General features: G+C 49.7%; 3 protein-coding genes across 6 annotated transcripts in view; 1 reads left to right on the top strand and 2 right to left on the bottom strand.

Moving 5' to 3' along the window:
• The window catches only part of CBX5 (chromobox 5), a 42,124-nt gene extending 36,378 nt beyond the window's left edge, over nucleotides 1-5,746 (bottom strand). The window contains exons 1-2 of one of the 2 annotated variants that reach the window (XM_012926347.3): nucleotides 5,454-5,746; nucleotides 1,218-1,341 (exon numbers count right to left, since the gene is read on the bottom strand). The gene's annotated coding sequence lies outside the window, so the exon portion shown is untranslated. The remainder of the gene's footprint in view (nucleotides 1-1,217; nucleotides 1,342-5,453) is intronic. The other variant, XM_004583151.3, reaches the window with a different exon arrangement.
• Nucleotides 5,747-6,096: 350 nt separating this feature from the next.
• HNRNPA1 (heterogeneous nuclear ribonucleoprotein A1) lies at nucleotides 6,097-10,434 on the top strand. 2 transcript variants are annotated; one of them, XM_058673783.1, is made up of 10 exons: nucleotides 6,097-6,254; nucleotides 6,767-6,883; nucleotides 7,032-7,178; nucleotides 7,324-7,534; nucleotides 7,626-7,718; nucleotides 7,796-7,888; nucleotides 8,142-8,216; nucleotides 8,420-8,572; nucleotides 9,150-9,305; nucleotides 9,433-10,434. In XM_058673783.1, the coding sequence occupies exons 1-10, from the start codon at nucleotides 6,240-6,242 to the stop codon at nucleotides 9,486-9,488; spliced, it is 1,116 nt and encodes a 371-aa protein (XP_058529766.1). In that variant the 5' UTR covers nucleotides 6,097-6,239; the 3' UTR covers nucleotides 9,489-10,434. The 2 variants fall into 2 exon arrangements, with proteins under 2 accessions (XP_058529766.1, XP_058529767.1); XM_058673784.1 differs by lacking the exon at nucleotides 8,420-8,572.
• A 3,951-nt stretch (nucleotides 10,435-14,385) lies between these two features.
• On the bottom strand, nucleotides 14,386-21,641 carry NFE2 (nuclear factor, erythroid 2). Of its 2 annotated transcripts, none has more exons than XM_004583279.4 (3): nucleotides 21,364-21,641; nucleotides 16,860-17,026; nucleotides 14,386-15,630 (listed from the first exon to the last, which is right to left on the bottom strand). In XM_004583279.4, the coding sequence occupies exons 2-3, from the start codon at nucleotides 16,968-16,970 to the stop codon at nucleotides 14,626-14,628; spliced, it is 1,116 nt and encodes a 371-aa protein (XP_004583336.4). In that variant the 5' UTR covers nucleotides 16,971-17,026; nucleotides 21,364-21,641; the 3' UTR covers nucleotides 14,386-14,625. The 2 variants fall into 2 exon arrangements, with proteins under 2 accessions (XP_004583336.4, XP_058529382.1); XM_058673399.1 differs by having other exon boundaries at nucleotides 21,380-21,641.
• Between the last annotated feature and the right edge of the window lie 4,479 nt (nucleotides 21,642-26,120).

Here is a 26,120-nt window from a genome sequence, read left to right as displayed (position 1 = left end):
CCACATTTTAAACCATGGGCTTCAAAGATTCAAGGTGATGTAAAAGTCACTTCCTAAAAGCTTTAGGTCTTAGAAAGCTGTGTGCCAGTGAAAAGAAATATTCAGAATTAAAAGGCCAGAGGATTTAAGTTGCTTTTGCTTTCTATATTCTGCTTAATATGTTTTTCTTTACCTTCTGTCTTCTGCTTGCGGTAGAGAATAACTGAACAAGCATTTTATGATTAGGGAGGGAAGTAAGGAAATCTAAGCATGGCCTGCGAGCCTGAGAGACAAGGGGCTCCTGCAGCTGCATCCTGATTAAGTCATGGGAAGGGTCTCAGGACAGTCATGAGAAGGGTCTCAGGAAATATAGCCTAGGAACCTGAGAGATAAGGAGCTCTTGCAGCTACATCCTAATGAAGTCATGGGAAGGGTCTCAAGACAAATATGAGAAAGATCTTAGAATGGGCATCTCAAGAATTATGGCCTGGGAGCGGAAAGCCTCTAATTGTGTGACTCCCCCCTCCCTGCTTGTGACTTTAGCCTTTAAAAGAATGCAGTTAAGATGACTCGAGGTTGGTGTGCTCAGTCTCCTGCGTGAGGAACTGGCCCCGGCCTCAGCGCACTGGTGATCAAATAAAACCTCTTGCTTTTGCATCAAGCCTCATCTTCGGTGGTCACTGGGGGAAACACACTCTCTCGAGACAGAAGGTAAGGTTTTCCCTTTTGGGGTGCCTTACACCAGTACTTCCCTAACTCCTTTCACTTAAGATGAAGCAGCTGCAGCCCAAACAAGGTTGTATCCCTTTGGTTTACGGCAGAAGCATGACTACAGCTCAGCTTTCTGAGTCTTATTTTTCATTTACTTCTAAAAAAAAAAGTCTTAACAAAAACGTAAGGGGCCAGTGCTGTGTGCTCTAGCGGGTTGACTTGCCAGCTGCATCCCAGTTGGATTCCTAGCTGTTCCCCTTTTGATCCAGCTCCCTTCCTGCTAATGCTTCATGCACCGTGTACTTGAGTCCTTTTACTCATATGGGAGACCCAGATGGAGTTCCAGATCTATTTCTTCCCCTCCATACCTTTGCTTTTAAATAAATAAATAAATCTTTCAAAAAAGAACCTGAATTTATCTGGAGTAATTCCAGTTAATCTGAAGTTTGGAGTTCAGGGCGTAAGTAACCTGAACAGCGGCCCCTAAATCAGACGTGCATCAAACCCCTGAAACCGATGAGCATTACCTTAGACTAGAAACAGCAAAACACGCTGGCCGAGACAAGATACACAGGAGAGCTCAATCCTGGGCCATCCAAGCCGACCCTAAGGGAGAGCACGCGTGCTTTCAGGAGCCAGGCAGAGCGAGCTCTAAAACAAACACAGAAAGGTGAAAACAACAGAGCCATGAGGTCACGAGCTAAGGAAAACTGAGCACCACCAGGTCTCCAAGGGCTGCAGAGGAGCCCTGGACCCCTTCCCACTCCCACTGCAGACTACTGTTTGTGCTACTTTGCTACAGCAGCCACAGGAAATACAATCTAAAACTCCTAGGGAGTAGGTGTTTTCCCCGATAGTCAGGATACCCATTTCCCTCGCTGGAGGGCCTGAGTGGGACACCTGGACACCAGCTCCTTCCTCCAGCTTCCCAACGTGATCCCATGCGGCCGCAGTCAAGGCCCAAGTCCCTGTCGCCCACCAAGGAGACCTGTGACTTCTAAAGTCCTGTTGGCCCCTGCAAGCAGTGATTGTCTCAAAAAATAAGTAACACAAACTGAACAAACATAAAACCACTTCCTGGTCAAAAAAACAAAAAAAAACAAAAAACAAAAAACCACTCTTGAAGTAACCCCATGAAATACCTGCGACTTCATGTATCATTTCAAAGGGTAAACTGAGCCAACCACAGGACATTATAATTTACCCAAATATAAATTGGCAGACCTGAGAAGACAAACCCAGAAAGGTCTAATATTTACATAGTTGCTCCCAAGAGCAGTGTAGGTTTTTTCACAAACACTCTAGCTGGTGGAGCTCATGGACAGACTAAACATAGGCAGCAGTTGTCACTGTGGGTGTTCTGCCAGCACAAGTGTAAAGTTGTCATCAGAAATGAATATGTGGCTTCAAGTGGTCTACAAAAATCTAACAAAGCTGCATCTTGGACTCTGCGCAAGCCAAGCTTCTCAGGGCGACCTGAAATCCTTCCTATTTGCACCATGATTAGTTAAAGTTATCCTCAGTAAGCAAGGCAAAAAAAGCAAAGTTTCTGTCAGAGAAAACAGATGAATGCCCAGAATCCAAGTTCATGAATAATGATGTGTGTAAGTAACCATACTAAGTCAAAAGGTATTTCCCGCTAATTTATTGCTTTTAACATCAATTATTTATAGCACAGCTTTAGGCCCAATCTCATGCAAAGTGAATGGAAATAAAAACACCAGGTAAAAGAACAAGTCAGGGGGAGTTATTTGATACCTCCACCAACACAGAGCAGACTCCCTAGCGTGCCTCAGGGACCTCTGCACCCTGGCTGCCGAAACTTTTTCTTTTTCAGAGTATTCTCAAGGGCTCTGAGGCCCCCTAGACATAGAAAGAGCCAGTCATTTCTGGTGTAAGCTTTTCTTCTCTCCCCAGTTATCACCCTGCTCACCCAGCATTTAATCACAGCTAGCTAGTCACCAGTTTCCAGGAAGACCAGTGAAGATGTGACATTGCCCCGTCTGTGACCACCATGTTTTGCTTTAGTCACCGTAGCACTGCTCCAACGTGGAGCACAAGGGCCTTCACTTTCTGACAGCTGCTCTATATGTAGACCAAAACAGATTCTCCACAGGCAAAACTTAAAACTCAAAGTTTTAATGTTTTCCATGGGACAGTCTCAGAATTTCAACGGAAAAAAAAAAATCCACTAAAGTGACACCAGAAGAGGGAGTGTCTCTCACAATGGAATAGACCTCACAATAAAAAATTTCCAACTCTAAGTTTTGGTTTAGGTCCATAAGTCTTTTCAAGTAAAAGCCCATCAGTCCAGCACCTAATAAAGGGTCATCATCAATCCGTTTAGGAACCCAGGCGGCTGGGGCTGGAGCCAGGAGGAAACCCCTCCAGAGGAAGTCGCAGGGAGTTGCTCTGGGTTTCCTTTCGATCAATTGCTTCACACCCCTTCCCTACCCAGGTACCTAGGCAACCAGTCTGTAAGCAGCTGTGAAATCTTTTCGGTGGCAACTGACTTGAAACAATGCAATAGGACATTATATATCACAAGACGAGGGGGGTGCCTGGCACCTCTGTTTAGTGAAACTATGCATGTTCAAAGTCAGTGTAAAATGTATTTCTTCATGAGGATCATGGCTAACGGGTTGGACGCATTCACTTGAAAGAACGCAAGGAAAGAGGTTGAACTATTTGAAAATTGTTAGCAGGCACTGAAGACAATTTACCTCCTTAAAAAAACACATTTGTCATTAGTTTAGGGAGCCAAATATAAGATGCAATCACTTATTAAACTGCAAGAAATACTAAGAATTCTAATGAAACAATGTTTTTCAGAAAGAACAATGATTCAATTGTGTCTGAAGAGCTAAGTGACAGTATTTAATAATCCATTCACCAAAGTGCAGTCCCCAAACACTTCACACACCTTCACTAACTTCCAATGGGTAACACAGAAGACTTGGAAAAGGTCAGCTGCAGCCTCCGTCATTTCAGATCAGGCCTTCACCTGAGATCCTGGTGCCGCTGGACCAGGTGGCAACAGCAGGTATGGGAGAGGTGAAGTGCCGGCACCTAGTAGGTAGAGGCCTGGGGCAGCCTCCACCCCCTCCAGAACAGAATTCTTTGGCTCAAAATGCCCATAGTGCTGAGGCTGAGAAATTCTGCTTTACATTATGATTGTATCCCTCTGAAGCCTAAATAAATCCAGGATACCCTTAGCCCATACCACTTTATTTCTTAGCTCAGCAACTGCACTTTCACCACTTCCACAAACAGGAGCAAACTGTAGATTTGTCCTTTAGCAAGTAACACAGAACAAGGAAATTACTCCCTGTTCATTAGGAGCTTCATTAAGATTACCAGTCTTTGTATTAAAACCCTCCAAGCACAAGTGTACTTCATATGTGGTTGATTTTACAAATCTAAACACTTCTTCAATAAATCAGTGACCAATAAACCTATAATATGATGTAGTTAATATGTAATGAAAACTTTTACCAACAGGAGACAGATTGCAGGCCAAACACACTCGGAGGGAAATCTAATCAAAAGGCAATGAGTACTCCAGGTGATGGATTGTGTCTTGTCTGCAACACCCTAAGATATCACCTCCTTCCGCAGCTTTTTTTTTTTAATCCTAAGTGGGACATCCTGGAGGGCACAGCACAAAGGAAGAGTCAACTTGTAATGCTGTAAAGAAAGGCACATATGGGAGAAAAGATCTGACACGAGCGTTGTGACGAGAAAGCTAGGCCAGTGAGAAGTCTAAGGTTACCAACAGAAACACACCCGCCAGACCGCTGCCTTCATTTTTTTAAATTGAATTTTCATTACAAATGCTCAGCCGTATAATGATGTGAACACGAATCTGCCTCGTTCCCAAGAATGTCCGCACAAGTTATCACGCTGGAATCGGCAGGTTGCCCAAACTTTGCTAGGGACCTACAAATACCTTTCCGAAAGCAGAAAAGGGGCAGCGTGATGTCGGTGTTTCGCAGGCGCCTCTTTAACAGTATACACTAACTTACATTCTTAATACCTAGTCGCAGCGAGTTCGAAGAAAAAAAAATCAAAACCAAAAAACTCGGCAAACCCAGTGTGGATGGCGGGAAGCACCGAGGTGGTGGGGAGGGATGGAAAGCACACTGGAGGCAGAGTAGGGGGGACATTTACGCTTCGGCCACCGAGCAAGCAGGCGTGCGGGGTGAGAGGCACTGTGGGTCGAGATGCACCGCCCGCACGTCCTCACGGACTCAGAGTCCCCTTCTCTTCTCCCCGTCAGCACCGCTCAGATCGCAGAACGCCCGGCTGAGGGAGCGAGTCCCCGGGGCTGTCCGCGACTGGCGCCAGGTTTGCTCTGGCCGCTAAACCGCCTCAACTCCCGCCTTCCCCGCCGGAGTTGCACCTTGGCCCGAGGAGAGGCCCAACCTCCCGCGCGCTCAACGCTCATTGGCTCGGCGAGACGCTGCTCAGCACGGCGAAACCCGCCTCCTACACGCCGAAGGCCCAAGGGCCGATCAGTCGGCGGCTCCGGGCGGACCCAATTGGCCCAGACGCCCGCCACTCAAACTCTGGAGCGGCCCGGCCCCAAAGAGCCTTCGGAGACCACGACATCCCGCCCCTCCTCTTCTATTGGTTGGCCCAACCCACCGCGGCCCCTGGACTGTCCCCCCCCACCCCGCGGTCCATTCATTTCACACAATAACGGGCCCAACTGGAGCCGGTTCGAGACTTTAGACAGGTAGACAAGACTCTCTGCCACTTACCCGGGATCGAGAGGGCTCACACACACGTCTGCCCCTTTCCTCTTGTGGTGAGGCCGCAGCACAATCCACTGCTGCCGCTGCCTTCTGCGCAACGCCAACCGCCCGCCAAAACGGATCCTTCCCTGCGCCTGCGCAACCAATCCTGGGACTGGACCCTTTCTCCGCCCACGACGCCTGCGCAAAACAGCGCACGACTCCCGCCACCACGCAGGCGCCGTAGGTTAACCGCCTTTCTCCCGCCCGCCATTTCACGTGTTACGAGCTGCAGGCGGAACTTTGCAATGCGCAGGCGCAAGCTCGCCATTTTACTACCCATGGGCTCAACAGGGGTCGTTGCGAAAAAAATTGTCAGATACAATGCTTTTTCTGTCTTAATGCCTCACCAAGGAAGTGTGGTATCATATTTTGGCGAGAAAAAATTAAAAAAACTTTCAAGCACCCCCAAGTACGTTCAAATCTGACTGATTGGTAAGCTACCCAATCAGCATGGTTGAGAATAAAATTATCCGGGAGCCAATGGCCTCTGAGGGGTGGGGCCAGCGCAGACCGCCCAGACGGTGACGTACACAGGGAAGGCGGCAGCATTCACCAATAGGAAGTGGGAGCTATTTCAACGGTCCAATCGGAGGCGGGCGGAGGCGGGGCCTGCCAATGTCGAAGGCCGGAGGCGGGATAAAAAAGCGAGGCCGGAGGTAGGCAGGCGGATCCGTTGCCTGGCTTGCTCCTTTCCGCTCGTGGACGCCGCCGAGGCAGCATCGCGCCCGCTCGTCTGCTCGCACCGCCGTCATGTCCAAGTCGGAGGTGAGTCGGGCGCTCCCGCGGACGGGCGCGGACGGCTTCCTTGGGTACCCGGGCAGGGCAGGGAAGGTTCCCGAGTCCCGCAGCAGCCGCTCGGGCGCGGGCTGGGCTCGTCGGCGGCCGAGGCCTACTCCTCCCCGGACGCCCGGGCGCCATCTTGTCTCGGGCGCCATGAGGCTGCCAGCCGCCTGGCACGAGCTGGGCTGCCCGGCGGGCTGGTGTGGCGGAAGGGTCGTCCGCACGGCGCCGGCCGCTCGCTGGGCCCCGGGGAGCGGGCTGTGGCAGGGGCGGCCGCCCGTTCCCGGACCGCAGCCGCCTCCCGCGCAGGCCTTTGTTGCGCGTGCGTCCGCGGGAGCCGCACGGCGCATGCGCGGGCACCTCCCTGCCCCCAACGGGCCTCGGAGCCGGCGCCCCACGCGGCCCCGGGGAGCGAACGAACAAAGCGCGGAGATGAGAGTTCCCAAACGATTTTTTTTGCCTCGAAAAAGTAAAGAAACTTTGCCCCTGTCCTCTAGTCTCCCAAGGAACCCGAACAGCTGCGGAAGCTCTTCATCGGAGGCCTGAGCTTCGAAACGACCGACGAGAGCCTGCGGAGCCATTTTGAGCAATGGGGAACGCTCACGGATTGTGTGGTAAGATGGGGGAGGGACAAAAGGCGCCAAGACCCGCGGCCTCCCTCGCCGCTCGACTTTTGGATGCTTAAACATTTGTGAGGTTTGAAATCAGCCGATGGGAAGATGAGAGAAAAACACTGGGGACGGTACTGTTTAATGTTCTCAGGTGATGAGAGACCCGAACACCAAGCGCTCCAGGGGCTTTGGGTTTGTCACCTACGCCACCGTGGAGGAGGTGGATGCGGCCATGAACGCAAGGCCACACAAGGTGGATGGCAGAGTGGTGGAACCAAAGAGGGCTGTCTCCAGAGAAGTAAGTGGTTTCCCGGCTTTCCGTTTTGTCGGGCTGCTGAAGGACTTCAGATTTGATTTGGGAACACTCCGGTTTCTCACGTGCTGGATCTGGGTGCCCGCACAAAGTTGTGTTATTCGGGATAACTTGTGGTTTTCCACTTCAGGATTCTCAAAGACCCGGTGCCCATCTCACTGTGAAGAAAATCTTTGTGGGGGGAATTAAAGAAGACACTGAAGAGCACCACCTCCGAGATTACTTTGAGCAGTATGGGAAAATCGAAGTGATTGAGATCATGACTGATCGAGGAAGTGGCAAGAAGAGGGGCTTCGCTTTTGTGACCTTTGATGACCATGATTCTGTGGACAAGATTGTCAGTAAGTGTCACAACCCTGGGATTTAGTAGGGATTCCAAAAGGCGAATGGTGGGAAGTCATTTGAGACCATGCTGTGTTTTCAAATTTACAGTTCAGAAATACCATACTGTGAATGGTCACAATTGTGAAGTCAGGAAGGCCTTGTCCAAGCAGGAGATGGCCAGCGCTTCTTCTACCCCAAGAGGTAGGTTTGTTGTTTAGTTGTAACTTTGAGGTGCTATAGTTACTCCAATCTGTATGATTTAACACTTGTGTCTCAAGGTCGGAGCGGTTCTGGAAACTTTGGTGGTGGCCGCGGAGGTGGCTTTGGTGGCAATGACAACTTTGGCCGAGGAGGAAACTTCAGTGGTCGTGGTATGTATGATGAACTAAGTTTAATTGACTCTAGCAAAAATGCAATTTTATGGCCCTAGATGTTTTACCCGTTTCTTCAGTAGCTGTAAAAAAAAAATAGCTGGGTTTATCAAATTTACTTTTAAACTTATTTAATGCTTCACTCTGGCATGTAACTAAGCAAAAACCATTTTGGTAAGCAGATTATTTACAGTGCAGAGTGTAACATATAATCCAGATAGTTTCAACATAGCTCAAATTTGCTGTCTTCCAGGTGGCTTTGGTGGCAGCCGAGGTGGTGGTGGTTATGGTGGCAGTGGGGATGGTTACAATGGATTTGGTAACGATGGTAAGTCTCTTAATGAGTATGTAAATAAATGTTCCTAGCCACCTGTGTTCATAGAATAGGATGGTAGAAACTGTAACTCTAGTGCATGACCAGCTCAATTCAACCCATAATAAGCATGCTTTGTGCAGGCCCTTAGCCGTTACACTTGCAGATTTTTGTTGTTCAATACTGTTGTCTTATTGAGAAGAATTGTATTCTTATAGGTGGTTATGGAGGAGGCGGCCCTGGTTACTCTGGAGGAAGCAGAGGCTATGGAAGTGGTGGACAGGGTTATGGAAACCAGGGCAGTGGCTATGGCGGGAGTGGCAGCTATGACAGCTATAACAACGGCGGAGGCGGCTTTGGCGGTGGTAGTGGTAGGTATCGAGTGATCCAAGTATTTGGTATGATAGCTAGATTAGCCTTTTAGCTTTCTAATGCCCATGTTGCAATTTGGAGCTCTTAAAGCATTGTGTGGTACACTGCATGGTACGTTAAAAACAAATGAGCTTGCTGTGCTACCTCCTCCTAGCTTTAAGCTGGGGCCGCCTCACTCCAGAATAAGTAGAAAAGTGGGTAGTGGTGTCTGTGATCTTAGTTAGTGGAGCATCTTGGCAGGACTTAGTCCGGGCACTCCTTCGGGACCTTAGGCACTTAGTTGATACATCCAAACACTGCAGTGGCTCTGGGGGCATAAAAGGCCCTCGAGGCTGGAGCGTATGCCACTAGGTACTTAACTGAAGTTGCAGTAAGCTGGGTTGCTTTCTAATTCTAAAAATTACTGGATTATTCAACTGAATGCCTTGTCCAGAAAATGAAGTGGCAGATGTGGAGCCACTAGAGTGGGAGGGAGCAGGCAGATAACATAATCCTTCATGCAGAGCACTGAGCAGAGTTGGGTTCTCTCGGTCATCTTCTCCAGTAACACACAAAGGCCATCTTTCTGTTCCTTAGGAAGCAACTTTGGAGGCGGTGGAAGCTACAATGACTTTGGCAATTACAACAATCAGTCTTCAAATTTTGGACCCATGAAGGGAGGAAACTTTGGGGGCAGAAGCTCTGGCCCCTATGGTGGTGGTGGCCAATATTTTGCCAAACCACGAAACCAAGGTATGATGTGCAAGTAAACATGGGAGTCTTCCAGGGGCTCACTCGAACTGTCGTACCTTAAATACCACAGCATTACTTGACGTGACGCTGTCAGGAAGGTTTTAAAATAACCCACTCTTGTTTCTAGGTGGCTATGGCGGTTCCAGCAGCAGCAGTAGCTATGGCAGTGGCAGAAGATTTTAATTGACTGCCAGGTAAGTACACACCTTTTTTTTTGTAATTTGATTTTGTGATTTGCTCAAACCCTGTAACCCTAATATAGCTGAGCAGTGTGGCATAGTTAACATTATAATCTTACAGTAAAATTATGGGTATTAAGCTCAGATGATTTGGTAATTCAGTTGAGCAAAATTTGTGGGAAAAAAATTTAAATATTGGATTGTAGCCTTGAGTGTTAATATGTTTAGATTAACAACTTTATTCCATATTGTTCAACAGGAAACAAAGCTTAGCAGGAGAGGAGAGCCAGAGAAGTGACAGGGAAGCTACAGGTTACAACAGATTTGTGAACTCAGCCAAGCACAGTGGTGGCAGGGCCTAGCTGCTACAAAGAAGACATGTTTTAGACAATACTCATGTGTATGGGCAAAAAAACTCGAGGACTGTATTTGTGACTAATTGTATAACAGGTTATTTTAGTTTCTGTTCTGTGGAAAGTGTAAAGCATTCCAACAAAGGGTTTTAAATGTAGTTTTTCTTTTCTTTTTTTGCACCCATGCTGTTGATTGCTAAATGTAATAGTCTGATCATGACGCTGAATAAATGTGTCTTTTTTTTAAATGTGCTGTGTAAAGTTAGTCTACTCTGAAGCCATCTTGGTAACTTTCCCCAAAAGTGTAAAGTCAGAATTTATCAGGGTGATGCCAGGTTCCGATTGGAACCTTTACACATTGCTTGGGTGGAAAAGCCGTTGTCCTCATCCTGATAGTTTTCTGTTGTGACCTCCTGAAGCTAACCATTAAGAGCCACCCAAGCAGAGTCTCGGGATTATTTGGTTATAAAAGTGATTGTTGGCACATCCTTTGCAATATATCTAAATTGAATAATGGTACCAGATAAAAGTACAGATGGGAATGAAGCTGTGTATCATCCATTATCATGTGTAATCAATAAACGATTTAACTCTTGAGTGCAATGACAACTGTATGGATTTGGGACTGGCAGAGATTTGGACTTTTCCCCCACCCACTACCCCTGTTAATGTTGAATGCTTCTACCCCCAATGCAAGTTCAAAACTCTGCCAGAGAATAGAAGCCAAATGCTGGCCAATCCCACCCCACTAAGTCCACAGACCAGAAGTGTTGCAGACATTGCTTAAAATGACCAATGCCAGTAAGAACACAATAACAGGTTCATGTTAAAGGAAAACTGCAGTGTTGGGTCATGGGTGATGGGTGTATTGTATGTGTATTTATGTTGAACATAGTAACTGGTGGGAGTTTATAATATTAAACCATAGGGGTGACAAGCCATGTGTTTTCTATGAATTTGTGTCAACTGCAGTTTTCCTTTAAATCTGGTGCAAGATCACACAACCACCTGAAAAGTGTTAATTGTATAGAAAATGATTTCTAAACCTTTAATATTTACCCAATAATTGTTATTTGTACATAGGTTCTTTCAAGCCTTTGTGTTTGGTACCCTCTTAATTTCAGTGCCATTGTATCTAGTAGCATAGATGTTTGTTGAACTGTAGGACTGTATATGCCATCCAATGGGGGTGTGTTGGAATTTGGGGGAGGAGGTGGAGTGGGAGGCGGTGGGAGGGAGGGGTGGTGGTGGTTGGGAGAGCATGGACCATAGTTCCATGATACTGGCTGAGTTTGCAATGGCAGGTGGAACCTTTAACTGTTGAGGGAGTTTGCAGATACCTCAGGATTCCTGACAATGCCTTTAAAGACCCAAGAGAGATGTTCAGCTACTAGGAACTGCTAGCAAGCATAGCGCGAATGGCTCCAAGCTCAGACTCTGCAGCTGAGAGTAGACACTTGTGGTATGTGGAGTACAGATCAGCCAGGGACAGGCCACGGCACCTTCCTTGACAGCTAGGAGGAAGTGGAGTTTGAGTGACCATCGCCAGGAAGGAGGCAGACGAGAGTAAGGCACACCTGACTCTTAGGACTAGCAGGCAGAACCAGAAGGAAAGGTTTTTTTGCTATGCTGGTAGGTAAGAACAGATTTTACTTACATCCATAAAGTTAACCTAAAATCTAGTATTGTTAAATTTTCTTTAATATATTGAGCCAAAACTAGTCCAGTTAAGCTGAATCTGGTTTTTCTGGAGATTAATTATAAAAAGCCATTTTTAATTCAGATCCTATGGGTGGCTCCCAATTGAAGCAAGCAATTAATTCTTAACTATGATTATCCTTGCCCTTTAATTTTACTGTCCTTGTACACATTTCTTTGAAATAATGGCTCAACTTAATTTATTGGAATTTTCCCAAAATGGGAGGGGGAGGTGGGTGGATGGACCACTAGAGGGTGGTGGGTGGTCTAGTTTGAGGTGGGACTTGGTCTCTAAAGGGCTAGTTCTAAAGGTTGTTTACTTTTCTAGGGAAGAATCTGCTACATGCTTATCACCTCTTATTTAAAATAAAAACAAAACACAGAAACTCCTGTCCATGGCTAGAAAGGTAAGTTTCAACCAAGAGTGTTTCCAAAGAATTGACACCAGGAATTCAGGAGATCAGACATTGGCAAGTGTGTTTGGTCCACTTTGATATGGCCAACAAAGTTAGAGCAGCAGGCTTCCAGTGGTGGCAAGTAGCTGATGGGAGGAGGATCTTGCTGGGTCTGCTTCACCACCTCTTTTTCCTTTTGCAGGAATATCCTTGTGAGGACAACCTTTTTCTCAGCCACTACATATATTCTCACTGCTTTGCAGTTGATAGTAGCTGTTGTACAGCTGATCAGGTGTTCCATTTTGTGAATGGACTTAATAAATAAACTTATTTACTTTATCTGCTTCCTGTTCATTCTTTTCTTGGTTGTCAGAACCTTAACCTACCATTATGTCAGTGTGACATGGTTTCAGCAAAATCAGATGTTGACTCTGCCAGGAGGGAATGGGTAGTCATAAGTGTGGTTGCATTGTGTTGTGCCACATTCTTGCTCCATGGTTGGGGTCATGGCTTAAAAAACAGATGCACTGTATAGTAGGCCCCAGTACTAAGGACCAGAAGGGGTTATTAAGTAGCTTGGGTTTCATGTGCTTGGTTTATTGCCTTATCGATTACCAGCTTGTCCAAATGTATACTACCTGCAGATCTGAACTTTGGAGGCAGTGGGTATTTCTATTTTCCCAAGTTGAGGATAGGAGGTGAATTTTTGGATTGCATTTGGGTGAATTACAAAATTCTCAAAAACTGTTCCTCAGAACAAGTACCTGGCTCTTGATGTGGAGTGAGGGTGAGGTCCTGCATGGATTGTTTCATTGGCCGTAAACTAAGGGTTGGAGAGCTGCATCAGGACATGAATTGGGTGCCTATTGGATGCTAACACTGCCAAGTGGTACCTTGACTGACACTACAGCACCTGCTCCTTGCCCCTGCACTTTACATCCTGCAGTGTGGGAACATTTGTGATCCCTTGAGACAAAGATGACCTTAAACTTTCTAGAATGAAAGTAAACTATAGTGGCCTAGTGGCTAAAGTCCTCCCCTTGAACGCCCCGGGATCCCATATGGGCGCCGGTTCTAATCCTGGCAGCTCCACTTCCCATCCAGCTCCCTGCTTGTGGCCTGGGAAAGCAGGAGAGGACAGCCCCAAGCATTGGGACCCTGCACCCGCGTGGGAGACCCAGAAGAGGTTCCAGGTTCCCAGCATCAGATAGGTGCGCATTGGCCCGTTGTGGCTCACTTGGGAAGTGAATCATCGGATGGAAGATCTTCCTCTGTCTCCTCTCTATCTGGCTGTAATAAAATGAATAAATCTTTAACTACAGAATGCAATTTTCAGAATATGCATGTGAATTCCTTGTCTTAGTGTATCATTACTGTCATGTCTTAAAATTGCTAGGCTAATTTACGGACAGAAAAACAAGATTTTTAGTCTGCTGGTTCATGGCCACAATGGTCAGAGCTGAGCTTAAGCTAGGAGCCAGGGCCCTTATTCATGGTCTCCCACGTGTGTACAGCATCCCAAGTCTTTGGGCCATCCCTCCATTCATCTCAGGCCACAAGAAGGGAGCTGGTTGGGAAGTAGAACAGCTGAGACACAAGCTGGTACCCACATGGGATGCAACACAAGAAGGTGGAGAATTCACCTGCTGAGCCGTGGTGCTGGCTCCCAGTTTCTTAGGCCTTAGCATTTATGTTTGTGTGGACTTGGGAGTAAGAATTCCTGTGTGATGGTGCTACAAGGGTAGATAGAGGTAAAGAATTTCAAGAGGGAAGCTGTGTTAAGTACTGTACCAACCCGGGAAGATAGGAAACCTTGACAAGGGGATTCTGTAGAGCAAGGTGTGATTGGACTTCAGTTGGTATGCCTGAAGAACCTCAAACTTGTCATGCATTGCGTTGCTGGGGAGATGGGCAGATGAAAAGGCACACCTGTCAAGGTGGAAAAGGAGGGCCTGGCTAATAGAACCAGAGTTTCACAAAATATGTGTATGTTATTCCACTGTGGGATATGTTTTACCAAACCTGTGGTGTGGCATGCTCGTAAGCTTTGGCGTCTGACCTCATTCTCATTCTGGTGGAAAACAGTTTGCTTGGTTTCCTGAAAGCCCTGACACCCCAAGCTCCAGGCTGAGAAGTAAGCAGGACCAGAATGAAATGAAGGTCTGTAGACCCTTACAGGCACTTTGCATGTCTGTTGCAAGGAGATTTTACATAGAGGCATGTCGGTGGCTCTCCCAGCTACCGACATGAAGGGTCTCCTGAACCCTTTACTCTGTAAAGGGTATGAGTGGGTAGATCACCATCCTACTCAAGGTCATATCTCTGCATTTCATGAGAGCACTGAAGGGAAAGAATGAACTTGCAGGATCCTACCCCCAGAACCCCAACCCAGCAGTGTTCTGAGGAGTATTCAGCTTTGGCGGTCATCCTGGGAAAGGCAGACACAGTGGGAGGCTGTTTGTGCAGAGAGCTTTATAGACCAAAGTTTAAACAGGAGGTGGTGGCTTGGGAAGGCAAATGAGGGAAAGAGTCCCCATCCCAACCCTTCCACAAGGCAAGCCTCAGTGAACACACTCTGGAGCACCAGTGGGGCTCCCGTGGTTGTCCTCATTGGACCTAGAGAAGTCTACTCTGGGTCCCAGAGTCAGGGAGCACCTTTATCAGAAAACCACAAAGGAAATCACCCTGGGCCACCTCAGTCTGTGGCCTCGGCCTTAGTCCCCCGGGGCATCAGGAAGACTGCTCCGTCGGCATCATGCTGCAGTACATACTCTTCAGGGGAGTAGCTGTTGCCTGACTCATCCCGCAGGTGCTGGAAAATGTCCTGGTATAGCTCAGCCAGCTGTTGGCGCATGAGCTCCAGGGTCCGGTCGGCCTCCCCTCTGGCCCTAAGAAGCCGCTCTCTTTCGCTGCCCAGCCTCTGCAGCTCCCTCTCCAACTGCACAATGGTCTCCAGCTTTCTCTTGCGACAGTTCTGGGCGGCCACCTTATTCTTGCCCCTTCGGCGTATATCCCGGACCAATGCCAGCTGGCTCTCCGTTAGCGGATAGCGCGCCAACAGCTCATTAAAGTCATCTACTGGCAAGTTGACAATCTTGTCCGTAGGGAAGGGGATCTTCATAGCCAGAGCCCGGCGCTCATCCCGGCTCCCGGCCTCCCCGCGTGCAGTTGGCTTTGCCCGCACAGGACCCGAGGAGGGCTCTAGGGCCAAAGGGGCCTCATTGGGTGGCAAGGTGTAGCTGGGATGCGCCAAGGAATTGGGCATGAGTGAGTAGGGGTACTCCACCGGGTACATTTCCACATACTCGCTGCGCCGACGGCCAGCCTCTGTCCCCTCCAGCTCAAGAGATTCGGCATCGCTGTAGTTGAGGGATAATCCCGAGTCGGATTCTGGATCTTCTAGGGGCTTGGGGGGGCCCACTGGCAACCCAACGTCCAGGAGGGCTAAGGGGTCTGACAGTGGCTCATTGAGCATGCCTGAGAGGGTCAGAGGCTTGGAGACTGGACCAGCCATGTTGCCATAGGAGTAGGGCTGCGGGACATGGGATGTAGATGCTGGGAGCTCGTAAGGTGGTGGAGGAAGGGAGAAGCCAGCATCCTGGTGGATGGTGCAGGGGCAGTAAGATGGAGGAGGCAGGGGTCCAGGGAATGGGGCTGGGGCTTGGGGCTCAAACGATGGCTCACTAGGAGCATTTAGACCCTGCAAAGGAAGATGTAAAGAGGAAGTCAAGGTAGGCTAAGGATGTCAAACTGCTCTTCAGACAAAACTGCACTTCCAAAAGAGCCAGTAACAAGGGAATGGGTGTCAAAAATCAGTGGACGCTTCCTGCAAAGTTATGTTACAGCCACACAGGAGTAGAAATGGCTTAGGTGGGGCTCGGCAGTGTGGCCTAGTGGCTAAGGTCCTCACCTTGATCCCATATGGCCGCTGGTTCTAATCCCAGCAGCTCCACTTCCTCTCTATCTCTCCTCCTCTCAGTGTATCTGACTTTGTAATAAAAATAAAATAAATCTTTAAAAAAAAAAAAAAAAAGAAATGGCTTAGGCAAGAAGGCAAGTCACAAGGGGGTCAGACTTCAGAAAGGTCTACCTGACGCTGGAACAGTTCTTAGAGGCTGAAATAGCCCAGATGCCTTTGTTTCTTTCAGCTGGGGGGGGGCAACCAGGAGGTGGGAAGAAGTGTTGTTATCCTAATTGACCCTTGCCCCAAGGCAGTTATCTGGAGTCAAAGGGTCAAGTGCAGACCCCAGCCACGCCCTGGGTGCCCAGCAGAGGGAGCTGCAGCCTGGGAGAGGGCCTAGGGCAAATCCTGAGGACTGCGGACCCAGTGGCAGGGATAGGAAAAGAGGGCGGGGGCAGAGCTGGGATTCCGGGGCTGAGAAGCACCTTGGGGAACTGGTACAAGGTCTGCCCTCTCCTCTTCGGTCCCTCTGTCCCTGCCAGGTGCAGCGAGGAGGGGAGAACATGTTAGAGACAAGGCCCCCAGCCCACATCAGGGAGCCACCCTGCTCCTATCCAGCTGGGGACAAAGGCATCATTGTTAAGCCAACAGACACGCTTTTGTCCAACTAACAGGGGGAGAGGACCCCAGCATAGCCAGACTCCCCTTCCTGAGGCCCCTGAACTACTGCCCTGCTACCTGGGAGAAAGGCTCCATTGCTAAGAGCAGGGGGAGGCCATGAGGGTAGAAGATAGGCAGGATTGGAGGGGGTGGGGCAGAAGGGAAGAAGGTGAGAGCAAGCCAGCAAGGGAGGGCAGAGAAGGAGGGAGTGTAGAGATGTGAGCAGCCTGGTTGCACACACTTGGGGTGCACACTCCATTCCATCCAAATCTCCCATAGAAACTTGGAACAGTTCCAAGCCTGGGTCCTGCCTTAGCTCAGGCCAGACTCCCCACTGTATTCAGCTCTGTCCCCTCGCCCCTGCTCACCTGCAGTTCAGTGATGGACATGATCTCTTGCCAAGTCAGTTCCATCTCGCCCAACTCTGGAGTGGGCAGCTGTGGCAACCTGTTCCTGCTTTGCAGGGGGGGACACGGCATCCTACTGGGCCAGGGTTTGGTTCAAACTCCCCTGAAGCCCAAATGGCCCCAGCAACCTGTGTCAAGGGAAGAAAGTTGTTAGAGGCACCCCTGCTGGGCTCAGCAGGTTTGTCCTTCCCCCCATGTCCCTCTTGGAAGCAGAGAGAACCTTATCCAAGCTGGACTCAACCACCTAAGGCTGCAGTCTTTTTCAGTGGCAAGACCTCCACCTTGCCTGCCCCACGGAGGCTGCAGTCAGTTCCCATGGGAATTTTTACCCATAAGATTTTACCTTTTTTTTTTTTTTTTTTTTGGCAGGTAGAATGCCTTCTCTCTTGCCTTTCCTTCTTACTCCCCCAAACTGGATTTCTAACCAGGGCAAAATCAGCTCTTCTGGGAATTTTCTGGTTTAGCTTGGTTTTCTGGGGCCAATATCAGGGGGGTCAGCCCTGCTTTCCTCATCTGTCTTCAGTGGTAAGATCTCAGTCTCTTCTCTCCCAAGAGGAGAGTGAGTTGCTTGCGGGAATCCCAAAGGCGTATGTTGTGGGAAGAGGCAAGCAGACAGCTTTCTCTAAAACGTGGCCCAGGCCTGGGTGTTGATAGCAGTCCTGCCCTCTCCTGCCTGGGCCAGATAAGGAGCTTATCATGAGCTGCAGGCAGCAAGGGGCAGAGGAGGAATGGACTTAGGAGACACTGGACCTCTGCTTCGAGTCCCCACACGGTCATCTTGGCCACTCTATCCCCACTCCAACCAACCCTTACAGCCAGGATGCTTTCCTCTTGCAAAGTTAATGTAACAGTTGGGAACAGGGATGACAGAGTGTTTAGCACCAGGGGCTCTGGGAGAGCTAGTTTAGGAGCCTGGCTCTCCCAGAGATGCCATCCAGCCCATCACAGATGCGCACCAGCTCTGAGCAGCGGCATGAGGTCAGAAACTTGCCTTGCTTTTCTAGGTGCCTTTCAGGCCTACTCCTGGATCTCCATGCTCTAAGCTCCTATGGACATTGATGATATCAACCCCTCTGATTTTTTTTTAAAGATTTATTTATCTATTTTTATTGGAAAGGCAGATTTATAGAAAGAAGGAGAGACAGAGAGAAAGATTTTCCACTTGCTGGTTTACCCTCCAGCTGGCCACAAGGGCTGGAGCTGAGCCCATCTGTAAGCCAGGAGCCAGGAGCTGCTTCTGGGTCTCCCACGTAGGTACAGGGTCCCAAGGCTTTGGGACGTCCTCGACTGCTTTGCCAGGCCACAAGCAGGGAGCTGGATGGGAAGTGGAGCAGCTGAGATGCAAACCAATGACCATATGAGATTTTGGTGCTGCAGGTGGAGGATTAGCTAATTGAGCCACCATGCCAACCCCGTGGCACTTCTTTCTATGACCTTTCAGGAAGATACCGTTCCTCCTCTGGACAATGTCTCTTTTGCCCCTATAATAGGTACTCCCCATGAGCCCTGCCACTTCCTATCTGGGCTCAAGCTGCCACTCTGCCCAGCAATGGGATGTTGGGTAAGCCGTGTCATTTCTGGGCCTGTTTCCTCTTTGTAAGACCAAAAGTCAGACCAAACTTGAACACGGAGCTCTCTTCCTGCCAGGACAGAGGTAGAGTTCACTCCTGCGCTTATCTCTTCTCTGTCAGTCCCTCTTCTCATTCTACCTCCTAATTCCCTGCCACCTGTCACTTACTGCATGTGTTCTTGTCTTCAGCATGTAGAACACGAGTCTAGAGATGGTTTGGTCTGGGACCTCCTGATCACTTAGGGCCAGACACTGCACACGTACATACGCATACACCACCATGTGAGGATGCAAAGCAGGCCAAAGGTGAACAAAACCTGCAGAATGGCAGACCTCAAATTGCAGGAACTGTGGCCTGCCCCAAGGATGGCTCGCCACAGCTGTCGGCTATGGAGCCTATTCTTTGGCTTGACCACAAAATCAGAGGAGCTTGGCCTGGTGGAATGGCTCAGTGGCTAAATCCTCACCTTATAAGTGCCTGGATTCCATATGGATGCCGGTTCATGTTCCAGATGTACCACTTCCCATCTAGCTACCTGCTTGTGGCCTGGGAAAATAGCAGAGAATGGTCCAAAACCTTGGGACCCTGCATCCAAGTGGGAGACCCAGAAGAAGCTCCTGACTCCTTGTTTTTGATTGGCTCAGCTCTGGCCATTGCAGCCACTTGGAGAGTGAATCAGTGGATGGAAGACCTTTCTGTCTTTCCTCTCTGTAAATCTGCCTTTCCAATAAAAAATAGATAAATAAATCTTTTTTTTTTAAATGATCTTTTTGGAAGAGGGCCTCTCAACCCCATGCCTCTGACCCCTTGATATGTTTCTGTCCACAGATCTGGGAGGTGGTGGAAGCACAGTGGGTGGGGTGTTTATGTGTTTCCAGGACGCCATTTCAACACCGGAACCCCGCCCTCCCCCACCCAGGTTGTGGCGGAAATTGCCCAAAGCCAAAGTGAATGGAGAAGGGGTGAGGGGGGCAGAGACAGGGGTGAGGGGGGCAGAGACAGTCACTCTTGCCTCATAGTCCCTACACACCCTCCCTCCACACACACCTTTTTTTTTCCCCCTTGCCTTCTGTCTTCCTGGATCTGACACCAAGATGCTGTCCAACAGACTCTGCTCCAGGAGGCAGAAAACCAGGTTCTCTGTTTCTCCATGGCCTTGGCCAAAGCAAGCACTTTAAGTTCATTCTCCTCCATCAGACAGATATAGGATGTAAGAACCTTACCGCCATAAGGCTGCATCTATCTCAAGAAGTCTCATACTTAATCATGTACCACATGAACCCGTGTTCCATGGAAAGGCATGGATTCTATAGAGACACCTCAGACCTACTAAATGGGATTCCCAGGTGTGGGTAACCTAATGCCTGGAGATTCTGATTGCAACGGCCAAGTTCACAGTGAGAGCTGCCACACACAGAACCACCAAGAAGACAGAAGGTGGTCTTTAGGTACCTTCCAGCTTCAAACTAGCTGGAGAAAGTTTGCACCAGTCTGGGGGACAGGGAATGGGATGCTTCCACTCCCCATTCAGGTGTGGGAGCGGTCTATCTATCAGGGAGAGACCACCGCGGAGTATTGGGGACCTGCCTCTGCGAGGACAAGGTAGCTGGCAGTTGGAAGGCTAGATCCTGGAGGGAGCATGGTGAGAACTGGCTCAGCCATACTGGGAAAGAAGAAAGGGTTTGCCCATTTGCAATAAACATCTCCCATCTTGGAGACGAGTCTGCATACTGGGGTCACCATCCCCAAACCCCACTCACATGGCTTAGCTGTTATTTTCCTTCTTTCCCAATGTTGTGGACCAGGTAGAACTGGAGCCATCTACAGGAGCTAAAATCTATCCTCCTTGCTCTCCTCCCGATTGTCCCTCCCCTGAGAGATTTTTCTCACAAGGCTTAAGGAATTTCAGAATTAAGGAATTTCAGATCCTTATATTTAGGGGCACTGAGTGAGGATCATCTGGAGAGGAGTCTGGGGGAGACTTTTGGTTTACACTGGTTGACAAGAGAAGGATCTGACTTGAGGGTCTCTCCAAGGTCTCTGAGACCAATCCACCTCTTCAGCTGACAGTAAGGTGTCAGTGAGAGGATGGGAAAAGGAGCTGTCGGGAGAACATTTAAAGGAAAGGCACACCAAGATGAGGGAGCAAGAGGCAAGCAGATACAAGGAAAAGAAGGAGTTTGATCAGAGGGGGTTCGAGTCCCTCCACCCCATCTGTGTCTGTGAGAGATAGAGAGAGAGAGAGAGAGAGAGAGAGAGAGAGAGAGAGAGAATGAGGGATAGGAACCCAGTTCCTGCCATCCTGTCACCCCAATCCCTTGACCCCACACTCCAGGCCTTTGGGACTATGCCTGGAGAATTCCAGCACGCCTCCCCTTTTCTCACCCTCTGCTCCTCAGGTCCTTGTCTCCCAGGCAACCAGGAGCACCAGGGGGAAGAACCTACACTGGGGTTGGGATGCTCCCTCTCCTGCCCAGTTCTAGCTGACCTCCACTTCCCAGAGAAGCAATGGCCAGAAGCCACTCAACAATGCTGCTCCTAAGTCCAGACGACCAAGCCCTTAGCTTCTCCAGTCCCCAAACCTCTCCAGCTGGCTGGACAGGGCAGAAAAGTGCAATGGACCGTGGGGAAGGATGGTACCTGGAAGTCTGTTGCCCCACCCAGCACAGCCCTTTGGAGACCACCGGTCCCCATCCACTCCTTCCCACCCAGAAGCATCCCAGAACAGTAGCTGCAGGTCTTTTCCCAGAGGAATTCCCAGAGATGCAAATTCCTAACCCCTGTAAGTGTGGAGAGTTCCAAAGTCCCCTAAGAAAGTTGCTTGCTGTCTCCCTCCCTCCATTGCTACCCTCTTCCCAGCCATTCCCTCCACCTCACAGTAATCCCTCTCCTACCCTGCCTTTCAGGCACCTGTGGCTGAGTCCGGGCAGGCAGGCGGGCGAGGAGAGAGTTGAGGCTCCAGGTGCTGTCTCTGAGCAAGCTGGGTCTAAGCTGACACCTCTGGGGCCAGGATCCCTGTTATCCCTGAGCACCCGAGAGGGCCGCGCCCCGCCCCCGGGCCATCGCCCGGTGCTGAGCTGGGAGGCTCCGGGCTGAGCTGGGCGCAGGGAAGCCAGAGGCGGGCACACCAGCTTTCTCTCTGAAGCTCTTGGCCTTCGAGGTCTTCGGTCCTTCCTCCAACCAACCCTCCCCTTTCCCCAGGCCCTCCTCTCCTCCTGCCCCTTCTGGCCAAGAGAGGAAACTTGAGCCTGGTGCGGTTTCTGCCCGCACCCCGCCCCCACCTTGCTCCCAGCCAGCGGGGGCGCACAGGGCTCCCAGCCTCTTCCAGCCTCTCCCAAGCCTGTCTTTCGGCCCAGGAACCCCGCCAGGTCTGGCCAGGTCTGTGTCCAACTCCACAGTCCACTCCCAAATGACCTCTACACTGTATACAGGTTGCAGCCTCTTTCCTCTGGCCCCGCAGCTCTCTTTCTGGGTCGGGGAAACTGAGTCATGGCAAGGTAGAGGACTGCTGATAGACCAGATGTTTCACTTCTCAACTGTCAGCAGGTGAGCATTGGGGTTAAGGCCTTCTTAGGCTCTGGGACTAGAGAGGGTGCGACTGGTTGCTTTGATGTGTCCTTTCACCTACAGCCTATCCCCTCCCCCTCAGCCTCAGCTAGCCTAGGACAAAGACCTCTTTCTTGGCCCAGTGCTTTCCTTTCCTTGTGTGGGGGCTGCCCAGCAGGCAGATTATTCATCTCCCTTAAAGGGGACCCCTGGGTACCCTCTGCCACCCTTTTTGCAGCCTAGGCACCTTAGACCTGGACAGTCAACATATATGTATAGAATGTCAGGTGTATCCCCAAGCCCCCACAGCAGTTCTGGATCACACCAATACATACTCCTGAAGCTGCATGATTCCCCCCTTTGGCCTCCAAGCCCCAAAATGTAAACCACAGGTCAAAACTGATCAGCTCCTGGAGGCTTGGGAGAAAGGAATTTTCCCTCTTCTTGGCTTTCGATGACTTTCGGCTTTAAGAAAGCTCCTTTGCACATCTAGCTGCAATTCCTTTTGTCTGCAGCTGGCACTGTGTATTTCTCCCTTCTCCTGGGGTTCGAGATCTTTGGAAACATGAACAGATTGGGGAAGTAGGCAGGTAGCACCCTCAGGCAGAACTGACACTCAATCAGTAAGGCCCTGATAGGATTGCGTTCCCTGTTCAAATAATGGTAAATGTTCTCTCTTCACTGATAAAGAACAGACGCTGTGTGTGCTCCAAATGTTGCTAGTCCTACCACAGCTACTCCAGTTTTACCCTAAGAAGTCAACACACACACACCCCCCCACATACACACATTCAACATGGTGTTGGCAACCACAAGAAGCCTATCATGCAGCTGGCATGGGTTGGCACTGATGGCCATGCACGGGCAAACCACAGTGAAAAGCACTGAATTCCAGTAAGTGTCATATCGACTCCTCTCTAACCTGATGTCATGGTGTAATCAGCCATAAGAGTGACGGTCACTACCCCTTATTCTAAGGGGGCCTGAATAAGGATGCAAGCACCATCTGAATACAACACCATTGAATGTGGAATGAACCTTATGTCCAGGTCAATAACAGATTCTGCACTCAGTTGTAACACGCGAGGTCATCCAATCAGGCGTGCAGCGCCTTGGTCCCCTGGGATACGCATATGAAAACCAGCAGTTCAGGACCCCATTTGTGGCATTGCTACTGTTGGGTGACTTGAGCTTCACCCTTCACGCATTCAACACATTTATGAGTATCTACTTCCTGCTGGCATTGAGAAAGATGCATAAAGCCTGGCTGTGGTCCTCTCTCACAGTGTAGCTGGGAAATGACCTGAAGAAAGATCTCAATGAAGCGTCCTAGGAGCAGTAGAAGAAATACATCCTGCCTAGTGAAAATCAGCAGACTTCTTGGAGAAAGTGTGCTGGGTTGCTAGGAATCTGCGAGATTTCCCAGGCCAGCAAAAGCATGAAGGCAAAGAGGACAGAACAGAGTAAGCCTGTGGTTTTACTAGGGCAGGATAGAAGGTGAGGGGCGGTAAGAGGTAAGTTTACCTGAGATCGTGAAGGGCCGTGGAAGCCAAGCTAGGAACAAGGATCCACAGAAGTGTTTGAAGTCTTTTGCTGTTTATTTGGGAGGTAATGGGGTGCACACAGAGAGCTAAATGAACATACAGCTATCACCCAGGCTCTGGCCCTGTGCAAGTGTCTCCCACCTGACCCCTGCAGGAAGAGACCTCCACTGGTTCCCAGGCTGTGTTCTACCTCCACAATCCTGCGAACAGCCCTCAAGGGCTTCTTTCTCCCCATCTTCTCAGGTTCTTCAAGTCCGGGGTCAACCCCTTCTACCCAAGTCTCCTTTCCAGTTAGTTTGCAGCGCATTGGGTACATGTCAGCCAACGGGATTGGGTTTTCCTTCCTTGGGATTCTCTCATACCAGGTAGCAGAGATGGGACAGGTGAGAAAGGTGTGGCCCCATAGCTTTCCCTGTCTCGTTCCTCTCCATCTGATCAGGTCCTTTCCCCCCTTTGAGGTTGACTTGCTGTGTCTCCCCTGGCGACCCCACCCCTCCTCACCCACACGATGCATGTGGACACCAGCATCGGTGTCAGGTCAAGCCACAAGCAATGTTGCCAAACGCCTCTCTGGGTTATGCAACCAGCTTCCCTAGAAGGGCGGGGTGGGCAGAGGTAGAACCAGGGGAGGGCCCTGAGTCCCACAGGGAGCTGGCTGCCTTGCCTGCCTGCCTGTCTGCCTGCCTGCCTGCCTGCCTGTTGGTCTGACCACAGTGGCCCCAGAGGGCGGGGGCAGGGCTGGCTCTTTATCAGTGCCCTGCAGGGTTGCACCCGCCTTCCACTGGCTTCCTCTCTCAACAGACGGAAAGGGGAGTCAGCCACAGGGGGCAAGGGGAGGGCTGGGCGTTATCCTAGGCAGCAGAGCCAGGCAGTTACCCCGATGGCTGGGGGTTGGGTGGGGGTGGAGAATGTAAAGGGACAAGGGAATAGTGAGGTTCCCTTTAAGGAGGGGGTGGCATAAACTGAGGCCCAGATAGGATTTTTGTTTAAATAACTTTTTTTAAGGCTTTATGTGAAAGGTGGAGTTATAGAGAGAAACAGATACTCCGTCTACTGGTTTATTCCCCCAAATGCCATAAGGGCCAGGCCAAAAACCAAGATCCAGAAGCTTCATTTGAGTTTCCCACATGGGTGCCAGGGACCAAGCACTTGAGCCATCTTCTATTACTTTCCCAGGGGCATCAGCAGGGAGCTGGATCAGAAGTGGAGCAGCCAGGACTCAACCGCTGCTCATATGGGAGCCACTGTCACAGGTTTAGCTGTTATGCTATGATTATGGTCTCCTATGTTCCTTTTAGTATTCATTTCTTTGAGAAAGAGAGAGAGAGAGAGAAGCATGGCTCCCATTAGGTAGAAGAGCAGAGTTTGGGGTGAGGTACAGTGAAGATGTGACCCAGAAATTCAATCAAGGTCCCCTACATGTGCAGCAGGAATCTTATTACTTGAGCTATAACTGCTGTCTCCCAAGGTTTACATTAGCAGAAGGTGGAGTCAGAAGCTGGAACTGGAACAGGAACACATACACTCCAGTGTAGGACATGGGCACCCTAACCACTAGGGCGAAGACCTACCCCAAGGATAGAATTTTTTTTCTTTTCATCTTTATTTTGAAAAGCAGAATGACAGACACACACAGAGAAATCTCCTATCTGCTAGTTCATCGCTGAAGACCTGCAACAGCCAGGGCTGAGTCTGACACTCCATCAGGGTCTCCACACAGGTGGCAGGGTTCAAATACTTGAAGCATCACCTGCTATCCCGCAGGGTGCCCATTAGCAGGAAGCTATACCAGATTCTCAAAACTAGACACTTGAAGGCCCAGCGCAGTGGCCTAGTGGCCAAAGTCCTTGCCTTGCATACTCCGGGATCCCATATGGGCAACAGTTCATATCCTGGTGCCCCCACTTCCCATTGTGCTCCCTGCTTGTGGCCTGGGAAAGCAGTCGAGGACGGCCGAAAGCCTTGGGACCCTGCACCCGCGTGGGAGACCTGGAGAAAGTTCCTGGCTCCTGGCTTCAGATCAGCTCAGCTCTAGCTATTGCGGCCACCTGGGGAATAAATCATTGGACAGAAGATCTTCCTCTCTGTCTCTCCTCCTTTTTGTGGATCTGACTTTCCAATAAAAAATAAATAAATCTTAAAAAAAAAAAAGACACTGGATACGGGACACGGGAGTCCCAAGCCATGTCCTAACTGCTGTGGCACAACAGTGCCTTAAGGATTGGAGTTTTTGGAAAGGCTTTTGAAGAGGTTCTTTCTGTCAAATAAGAAATCCTATTACTTTTTATTTTCTAAGATATATTTATCTGAAAGGCAGAGTGGTAGACAGAAAGGGAGAGATACGGACAGAGACAGAAAAGGAGAAAGATCGTCTATCTACTAGTCTATTCCCCACGGTGGTCGTGGTGGGTCCAAGCTGAAGCCAGGATCCCAGAATTTCATCTGGGTCTCCCACATGAACTAGATTGGAAGTGGAGCAGCCAGGATTTGAACTTGGATTAGGATATGAGATGCCGATGTTACAGGGGGACAGCTTAACCTCATGTGCCACAACATTAGTC

The sequence above is a fragment of the Ochotona princeps genome, chromosome 15 (assembly GCF_030435755.1).
Source record: "Ochotona princeps isolate mOchPri1 chromosome 15, mOchPri1.hap1, whole genome shotgun sequence".
Classification (NCBI taxonomy): Eukaryota; Metazoa; Chordata; class Mammalia; order Lagomorpha; family Ochotonidae; genus Ochotona; species Ochotona princeps.
This window is presented reverse-complemented; position numbering and strand designations above follow the sequence as displayed.